The sequence below is a fragment of the Austrofundulus limnaeus genome, unplaced genomic scaffold, assembly GCF_001266775.1.
Source record: "Austrofundulus limnaeus strain Quisiro unplaced genomic scaffold, Austrofundulus_limnaeus-1.0 Scaffold4, whole genome shotgun sequence".
In the NCBI taxonomy this organism is placed as follows: Eukaryota; Metazoa; Chordata; class Actinopteri; order Cyprinodontiformes; family Rivulidae; genus Austrofundulus; species Austrofundulus limnaeus.
The window spans coordinates 2,980,958-2,990,721 of record NW_013952406.1 but is presented as its reverse complement, the minus strand read 5'-3'; the positions used below and the strand labels follow the sequence as shown (position 1 = coordinate 2,990,721).

The following is a 9,764-nucleotide window of genomic DNA, read 5'->3' as shown; positions in this document are numbered from 1 at the left end:
TGTATATATATATATACATACACACACACACAACAAATGCATTATCCAGTAAACTTGTGATATTTTCTAATCATATTTGTAGCATACATGAACTTTTGGTAAAGAACGTTGTCCTAATTTGATATCGTTGGCAATCAACAAAGTTATCCGCATAGTGAGTGAGACCTCTGTAATGGGTTTTAAAACAGTTTTTTGTGTCACATTACAAGACAAAGTTATTTGCAAACATTTTATTCAATCCAATTTGCACTTCAAAACATATCAAAACCGGATACAGAGAAGAAATTACAACATTATGCACATCAAATGATCAAACCACAAATCATCACCTATGCCTAAAATGTGACTTTTCTTTAAGCAGCTTTAACATTCAACAAATCAAACACAATCGAATTTTGTTAAAATGTCAGCATTGTTCTATCAGTGCACTGTTTTTTTTCTCTTCCCAACTCAAATGTAGATCCAGCTATTGTTTGTTGTGGTAAATATCTGTTAGTTTTGAAATAAAGATAAAAACTATACAGTTCTTTTTTTTTCTCAATATAAAAAAGGTGTTTTTGACTCGAAATTTGCTTTTGATTAAATCCTAACTGATATATTTTTAAAAGTTTAAAGTGCCATTTGCATTCTTACATATTGACAAATTAGACCAACCTTAACAGAAGCCACTTTAACAATTAACACTAAAAGAAAAACGAGGATAACTTTTACCCAACTCTGATGTAAACATAGTTCCTTTTTAAAAAATAAAAGCCTTAAAATGGGGGTGGTGGGGGGATGATTATCATCCTAAAAAATATCAACTTTACTTTTGAACACATAAAAGTATAAACAAATCTGATAAGGGGCTACTTTAGAAAAGGAAACACAATCCAGATAGCTCGTGCAAGGTAATAAACATGGACACTAAGAGGGCAAAAATGAGAAACTCATTCACGCATGAGAAGAAAACAGCTTTCACASTGGGGTGAGAACAAGAATAAAAATAACAGTGATCTGCTGGTTCGGTTAAGACTGTAATGTAGCCACAAAATAAAAGTGTTTTACTTGTAAATCAGAAAAAAAAGAGGTGAAACAAAGATAAAACTGATATTTTTATACTTCTCATTCTAGATGAAAATCAGTCCAAAAACATGACCTGATAAACAGTTTAATGAAGCTACAGAAACCTGCAACATCAAACAAGTCCAAATGCACTGAATTAGAAAGGGTTGAGGTATACTAACTATCAGTTAGGGCGGCTGTGGTCGCAGGACAGTTGTCTTGGGACCAAAAAGTCCTTGAGCAAGACACAGTCCCTAAGCTCTCACTGTGAGGGGCACAAATTTCATCATCGCACGGGAACATGCATTGATGACATTATTATTGTCATAAAATGCTGCTTGTAATGGTTATAACTGGTGTGTAAAGGTATGGATATTGCAGGTGTAATGTTTTAGCATTAAATGCTRCTTAGTAATGTCATTAATTATCAAAGACGGCTCAGGTTAAGCAACAGGAATGTTYTTTTTGGTCCTCTGTTAGGAAAGCCCTGTATGTTGAGTCCTCTGGGTAGAAAAGATTTTTTGAAGCCCACTAAATGCCTGTTAGTTTTTGTTGTTTCCTATTGCTCAGCCTACAAAGTAAAAACTCTTAATAATAAGAGATGAAGAGTACAAAATATGATTTTAAAAAAGGGGGAAATGAAATACTTCACATTGATTTACTGATGCTTACCAGAGGCAAAGCTGCTGGGACCTAAAATCATCTCACACAAGCATTCACGCTCATTATTGTCACATACTGCCCAATAAACAACACAATCCTAACAGCACACACACATTTATACTTCACTGGGGTTTACCAAGCAGGCTGGATAAGAAGTTAGACCCTTGGCTTTCGCCCCTCCTAGAACCCCCTCCTCCTCCTCCAGCAGGATCCATCTGGTTCAGTTCAGACTGATCCAGCATTTCAAAGTCCTCTGCGTCCAAGTCCGTGTCAAACTCGGAGCTGGACTGTTTGCGGTAGCTTCGGTGACCCCCAGCTTTGGGGTGGCTCTGTTTGCGCTGGGTGGTGGCGGGAGGCCGGGGTTGCACTGCTCCCGCCAGCGCCGCCTGGATCATGCTGCTGGCAAAGACCCCAGCCAACTCCCCGGTGAGCGAAGAGGGTGGGAGGCTGCTGAGAGAGCCGAGGGACAGTTCTGGATCCAGGTCATCCTGATCAGAGTCCAGATGGGCATCCACGTCCAGCACCGAAGCCCGGTGACTACCGAGCCCAGACGGGCCCAGGCTGGGGAGCCCAATGCTCGTGTCGTCGTCGTCGTCCATCAGAGTGGCATCAGGGTTAATGGACGGGAAGTCTGGGAGGTCTTGAGCAAAGGATTCCTCAGCATCACTGTGTCTGTCAAGATCTGAGCAACATTACAGACAGGAAGAAACAATCAGTAAGAGGAGAGAGCAACGCAACAAATAAGGATAAAAGGATTCAACCTTACCCTCAGAGCCCTCTGTGAGCGGGGTCTGACCACGTGATAGGTTAAACGTCCCATTGTCAGTGTAGGAAACCTCAGCATCAGAGTGCTCAGAGTCTGTCAACGCAAGCTCCTTTGCAACAACAGCATCGTCAAACTGGAGGAGAAACCCCAAAGAAATGATGAAATATCTTTAAACTGCACCAMTTTAGTTTTATTTTGTTAGAACCAGTGACGACCTTTAAAGGTTTCCTTTTACTCTGTAATCAAGAGAAATTTTCCGTTTGTTTTATTTTCGTTCTATTTGCTCTCAAACTTGCACAGTAAATGTACACATCTTTTCTAAAGTTCATAACCTCAACAGGAAGTGTGTGCTACTGTGATAAAGGACTCAGCAGCAAGTAGTAGAAGGAAACAGTTTGTCTATTTCGTTAACGTCATGCTTTAAATCTAAAACATCTTACACTTTCTAAGAATTAAAACAGCGTCTCGTAGTACGTCTAAAGAAGACCTACTTGCAGTACTGTATATTTATTGCAGTCAAGCTGAGATATGTCTGTTCTCACACACGTCTTACCAGCTTAAATAACTTTAAACAGTAAGAAACTTTAGGTGAACGGACTTACAGTTGGGCAGAAAGCAGCTAACTCCTCCTCACTGTCGCTGGCTTCACCTGTGCCTGAACCACGTAGGGGCATTCGCAGAACTACAAAGTGCAACAACAGACACAAAAAATGACTACTGCTGTTATTCTATATTATATATATAACCACGTTAAACTAACTTCAAATTTAAAAAATGATAAGTTCTGTTCAAGTTCCTATTAAACCATTTTAGCAAATCATTTAGACAAATGACTCATATCTAAGAGCATGTTTTGCTTTGTATTAAAATAGATAATTTTTTTGAGACACTGAACAGCTGCAYGATTCAGTCTAACTATAATACTCAAATATAGATATGTAAATTAGAATTAATATATTTTAGATTCAAAGAAGAATTAAATAATCTGTGAAGGTCTTCACAGAGAGCAAGAAAAAAACGTGTTTAAAATGAGTGAACGTGCACTTTCCTGCCACTAGAGGGCAGCGAAGCATTAAAAATGACAAAAAAGAACAGCATGTCTCCTAGTTGCTGCAAAGAACTGACTAAATGTTAAACGACAGAAGAATGACCTAATGTTAAATAGGTACTATTATGGTGAATAACTTACACTGATTATCAATAGGCTTTGACATCATGTATCCACGAACGCTGAAGTCCAGCCGCTGCAGGACTGGTTCCAGCTTCCCGCACACATTCTGAAAAACCCTGTGATAGGCAGCCAGCGGGGCCAGAAGAGTGGCCAACACTAGGTTAACAAAGACAAAGAAAAGAACACCAGTCAGTGCTAAAAATATATATTTTTTTAAAATCAAAAAACGTATTGGTTTAGATTCACAGCATATTTAATCATGTCGCTGTGGACACAAAGCCACATGTCTGGGACTGGTCGTCCCGGCTGAGCTCTGCAGCCTGCAACTGGTTGAAGGTTAGGAGATTCGCTTCCTGCCTGGCTCCTTCGCTCTCATCTTGTGTGTCTCCATCCCTGCTTTAATCACCTCACAGAGTGGACTCTGGTACTGTGGGGCTCCACTTATCTGGTTTCATCACCCATGCATGTTTTAACAGTCTAGTCAGGCTGAGTTTCCCTGCCGACACGACAGGCCCTATYAAAGGGTGTGGATCTGTAGTTAGGACTGGTCCAACTGCTGGGACTCACGAGCAGAATAGGAGAGCACCAGTCCGGGAATGTAGTTTCCAATCAAAGCCAAACAGGAGAAAATGCCGCAGGTCAGGACGCAGAACTGTCACAGAACAATAAGACACACGTGGTTAAAGGTCAGAAACAACACGACACGCTGACAGGGGAGCATGGAAACAGATTCTACAATTTAATGGATTAATAATTTGCAGGATATGTCCTGAACGGTGAGTTTTTTTTTATTTTTATAGTACATTATTTGGTCCTCACGTTGCCGGGGTTTTGTCGTTTGAATTCCARCATCCTGGATTTGAGAACCAGCGCACTGACCCAGGCCTCTGCGAGATGGTGGCACAGTTCAGGTACGCTGAGCACACCGGGCTGCACCAGACCCCAGCTGGACAAACACAAAACAGTTAACTTATCTGTTGTATTAGACAATGTATAGTTACAGTCTTCAGTTACAAACCTCTCATTTTCTGATTCATCCGGCTTTCTCACTGTGGAGAGAAGTCATCAATAAGTTTATTAGAAACAGTTTGAAACAACACATATAATAATAATAATAGTTATTATTATTATTTAAGTACACAGTGTGGAGCTGCGTATTGGTGGTACATCTAGTCAGGAAATTAAAGCACATATCTTGAAACTGAAGTGTGTCAGTTGAAATAAAGTGTAAAAAACCTCTAATCTCGGGCCAAATCTTATTCCTCCATGTGTCAACAAACACAAGCACAGCYAGGCCAGAAGCCAGCAGGAACAGCAGACGCAGCGACGTCAGAGCAAAGAACCTGAAAAAGAAAAAAAAGGAAAACAAAAACTTAATCTTCTGCCTGTTTCTTTAGAAATAAAAAAAATGTTAAAATAATTTGACAGCTTTGTGCGGAGAAGTGACTTCGTGTTTCATTTTAAAAAATGAGGAAAGTTCTCCCGTCTGTGTGTCGCATCCTGTCAAAATTACTAACATATTTACTCTTATAGGCATGGAAAGGTGATGATTCAGGTAAGCATTGATTATTAAACTAATCCGTTATCAGTGGAAAAGATACAGTTGGTACATTCAAACACTTTTTTTRCCCACACCTTGAAGTCTCAAAAATCTCAGTCTCTCACTGCTGCTCCAGTTTAAGATCACAAGATTTGAACATTTGTTGACGACAACAACGCTGCAAATTTCTGCCAACGCGGAGATTACCCTAACCCAGAATTTACTGGCAGGTCAAAAGGGTATTGGTATTGAGGTTAGCGGTGACGTTCGCTGCTACAATGCAAACAAAATGTGCAAATTCCTCTGTGGTGCCTGGGTTTGGGCAATGAAATATCAAAACTATTCACAATGATTTAAGCTCTAATAAAGCACATAATCTGTGGTTTTATAGAAAATTAGCTAAACAGAAACACATCAATAATTGTGGTGATATGTAAATTGAGCAATAGATAATCCATGATGCTGCACTAAGTTTTTGGAATCAACAGTTAAAATTACTCACTGCAATGGATAAAATTAAACATAAAGATCATTCTAACAAACACTGCAGCTTGAAAGAGTTTACGCCAAGTGCTTTCCACATATTTAGAAATGCACACTCAATGTAAACAAAGCTGAATCTGTGAAAAATCATGTGGAAGCTTGAGTAATGCAATTGGATTAAGGAAAAGCCTCATCCCAGCCTGCTTACAAAACATGTTCTTTTATCTGAACATAAAATAATCACAGTGACAAGAGATTTGAGCGAAAGCSCCACAAATAAAACCCACCAGAACACAACGTTGACAACAACGTAGAGAAGGACACTGTGGAGGGGTCTTTCCCACACCAGGACGGACTGCAGGTAGGTGAGAACGGGCTCGTAGGGGCCCAACTTGGACAGAAGAGCGGCTCTGACAGCCCGAACCTGACCGTCTCTCTCACTGGAGCACGACCGACTTCGCAGGCAGACACCGGAACCCAGCTTGGCCGAGCTTTCCTCAGTGAATGCCGCTTCTGTCGCTCCAGTGTGCGCCATCTTAATGTTGACAGTGAACCTGTAAAATAAAGATACAAGTGGAAACAGATAAACAGCTTATAAGAGGGGGGGGAACCACAGCGGTCACAACACCACCTCTCTGCTAACCACGACAGACCAACAGCGAGACACGCTAGCTAAAATACAGTATACACAACAATTATTGGTTTTGCAACGTTTAAGTAAACATGTTATCGAACACAATGTTAAGAACATTTTTTAAATAAGTTGACGCTTACTATATAACCATTTTTGTCCGAAAAATATCTCTTCAAAACCTGTCAATATGGCGTATTCTGTTTGTCCGACTGGTGCACGGACCAATCAAAACCCTTAAAATCCACTGCGTCATGGTGCGTTCAAGAACATGAAAACATATTTGTAAAATGTGTTTGCCTTACAGATAAATACGACCAATACTGTCGGATTAAAATAACATTAAAAAAATTGTGAGGATTTATATGATGCAAATATAACTGTATTTTCTCTATATAAATCCTCATAAAAATCCTAATAGTTCATCTAGTGATTATCCTGCGATTTCGCTTGAAGTTACTCATTCCACACCACTAGGTGGCAGCACGCAAATCAAACAAAGCGATAAAGCGTCAGATTGACTSTGATGTCTGCTCCATTTTAATGCCAGCGTACTTAAGTGGTGACACCGTTTCGCCTCTTGACGTGGCGTGTGTTCGGCTCATTCGCCGGTAATAAAAAAACGGAGCTAACCCAATAACAAGCGGGAAGGAGCGGGTCTGTGGTGGTTCAGTAATCGTAGCATCGCATTTCTCTCATAATAGAATATTTAGCTAGTCTGTCAGCTAGCTAAATAAGGATCTAAGAGACAACATGCCGCGAGAAATAATAACGCTTCAGCTCGGACAGTGTGGAAATCAAAGTACGTAGCTAACCCATCTCTAATGATGTTATTGTACCCTAGCTAATTTTGCTAACGGATTCTCCATAGAGATACGAGTAAACGTTAGCTCCCTGCATAGTTAGCAGCTCCTTTATGTGTTTCCTCCCCTTTAAGCATTAACTTAATGCTAAATGATTAAGCAGCAATTTGGAAAGTTAAGTGCCGTTTTATCCACACATTTTTGCCTTTTTGTTTTGCAGTTGGTTTTGAGTTTTGGAAGCAGCTGTGTGCAGAACATGGCATCAGCCCGGAAGGCATCGTGGAGGAGTTTGCAACTGAAGGGACAGACAGAAAAGACGTGTTCTTCTATCAGGTAGGAGGAGCAGCAATAATAATAATTATCTTTATTTATGAATGTTTGAGAGACGGGACATTCCCACGTAGATCAAAGTTCTACCTTTTTGACTAAAGATACAGACATTTCCTCAGAATATCAATGATAACCTTAGAATAGCAATTGTTGCCAACTGTCATGTAGGAAGTCTAATAATAATAATAATAACATCATAATATAAATATACAGTGTGTATTTACAATTAAAAAATAATAGACTACAGAAGAAAAAAATTGTCAGGCCTAAAAAAACTATTATGTGCTATAGATAAACAACTTCTGTAAAGACCTGAAACAAAACAGAGTACAAAGATATTGCRGCTGGATCATTAGTCTCAGTGTCTTTTATTTTCTAATGCCTATAGATTATTATTTTTTGGTTGGTAGGTATACATATACTGTGAAAAATACACATTTATCAAAAAAGAAAAACAAATATCTTGGCCCTCCTAATTTCTAAAGATTGGTGCTGGCCAAAGAAAGACTCATATTGGCTGACCTTTCATATTTTACTATTATAAGACAAAGCCAAACAAACTGAGCAGTATGCTGTAACAAAGCATTTGGTGTATGATGCAGCGACATRATAGTCTGATTAGTACGACTGCTTAGACTTAGGTGTTTATAAAAATWGTTTCGTTCATTTCTACTTGTCTTTTCTTGAGTGTTGCACACATCTTATGTTAGAGATACTACAATGTAAGCAGAGGGATCCAGGATGTGCGAGTGAAGAAATAGTATGACAGAAATATGTGCTTGTGAAACTGGCCACCATTTCTTGCCACTAGATGGCATCTTTGTAATGTGAACGATGTGGGACGACTGATCAGGCCCCATAGAGACAACGATTGACCATTTACTAATTACCACTTTAAATTCCCACTAATTTCTGGTTGTTAATCAAACTTCACAGGCTGATGATGAGCATTACATCCCTCGTGCGGTTCTTCTAGACCTCGAACCGCGTGTGATTCACTCCATCCTGAACTCTCCTTATGCAAACCTGTACAACCCAGAAAACATCTACCTGTCCGAGCATGGTGGAGGTGCTGGGAACAACTGGGCCAGTGGATATTCTCAGGTTATTGCCAGAAAACAAATGATCTCAGCTCCATGTCATCAGTCACAACTGAAACTAACACTGTTTTATGTTTATTTTAACCCTAGGGCAAGAAAATTCAGGAGGACATCTTTGACATCATTGATCGAGAGGCAGATGGCAGCGACAGTTTGGAGGTAAGTTTCTCACATTCAGACTTCTRGTTTGGGACTGGGGTTACTCAGTTTGTCGCAGTGTTAACATTTTAAAAGCTGATTTAAATGTTAGACAGTACTGTTGTATAGCAATAGTATATTGAATTAGCTGACTGATTCAGCCCGTTTGCAAGCAGCTTTTTCACTACAAGCCTGAACTCAAACAGAGAAAAGTAGTAAGTTAATGGTAACAATTATAACAATCCAGCCTGTGTGATTGTTGTGTGTGTGTTTTTTTTTAATGTGGTCATTTTGAATCACTCTTTTATGTCTCTTTGATCTTTTTTTTAGTCTATTAGAGGTCATTTTCCGTCTCTCTCTGCTGTACATGTTTATCCGTTTGCGGTTGATGTAAGTCTTTGTTGTTGTTGCATTTTTATGGATCATTTCTGCCTCTTTTCTAGTGGTATAGTTGGCATCTTTTTGTTTTCATTTGTAGTCATTTTTGTCGCTGTGATCATTTTCAGCGCCTTCGTTGTTATTTCTGAGTCTTTTTGTGGCATTATTGTAGGTTTAGCTCAAGCAAACAGAATCCCTACCCAGTCTTTAAAAATGTGGAAAAAGTATCGAGTTTGGTTTTAGTATTTTTTACTTATTATTATTATTATTATTTTGGTCTGGATAAGTACAGAAAAAAGAAAACGGTATGAAAAAGATTTGCGTTTCGAGACTCTTTTTCTGAACTCAGTGGTGTTTATGGCAGCCTATTAACCATGTAACACATGGTTAACACGTGCACGATAGCTCAGAGGTTAGCACTGATGCCTCGTAACAAGAAGGTCCTGGGTTCGATCCCCGGTCAGACCTGGAGTCTTTCTATTTCTCCTATTGCTTACGTGGGTTTTCTCCTCGTAGTTTCCTCCCACAGACCACAGGGTTCCTGCAGATCCTCAAAAAGTCTTGAAAGTCATTGAATTCATCAATCCAAAAATAAGGCCTTAATTAGCCTTAAAATGTCTTAAATCAATCTTTCAGAGGTCTTAAAAATGTGAACACGTTGTAAATAGGATGATTGTAATTCAGCTCAAATATTAAAATAATTGGTAACATTTATTT

At 39.3% G+C, this 9,764-nt stretch overlaps 2 protein-coding genes across 2 annotated transcripts in view; one reads left to right on the top strand and one right to left on the bottom strand.

Annotated features, from left to right (window-relative positions):
- Nucleotides 1-215: 215 nt before the first annotated feature.
- On the bottom strand, nucleotides 216-6,589 carry retreg3 (reticulophagy regulator family member 3; the record flags this gene model as incomplete). The annotated part of the gene is given in 10 exon segments (XM_014023414.1): nucleotides 216-2,389; nucleotides 2,474-2,606; nucleotides 3,076-3,155; nucleotides 3,663-3,800; nucleotides 4,212-4,296; nucleotides 4,464-4,590; nucleotides 4,663-4,693; nucleotides 4,881-4,987; nucleotides 5,955-6,221; nucleotides 6,442-6,589. Coding segments are annotated over 9 exon segments (1,509 nt in total). The 3' UTR covers nucleotides 216-1,829.
- Nucleotides 6,590-6,914: 325 nt separating this feature from the next.
- The window catches only part of tubg1 (tubulin, gamma 1), a 10,224-nt gene continuing 7,374 nt past the window's right edge, over nucleotides 6,915-9,764 (top strand). Inside the window, exons 1-4 of the mRNA XM_014023423.1 lie at nucleotides 6,915-7,100; nucleotides 7,322-7,434; nucleotides 8,368-8,535; nucleotides 8,622-8,690. Of these exons, the coding sequence (XP_013878877.1) occupies nucleotides 7,052-7,100; nucleotides 7,322-7,434; nucleotides 8,368-8,535; nucleotides 8,622-8,690 (399 nt within the window). The 5' untranslated portion in view covers nucleotides 6,915-7,051. The remainder of the gene's footprint in view (nucleotides 7,101-7,321; nucleotides 7,435-8,367; nucleotides 8,536-8,621; nucleotides 8,691-9,764) is intronic.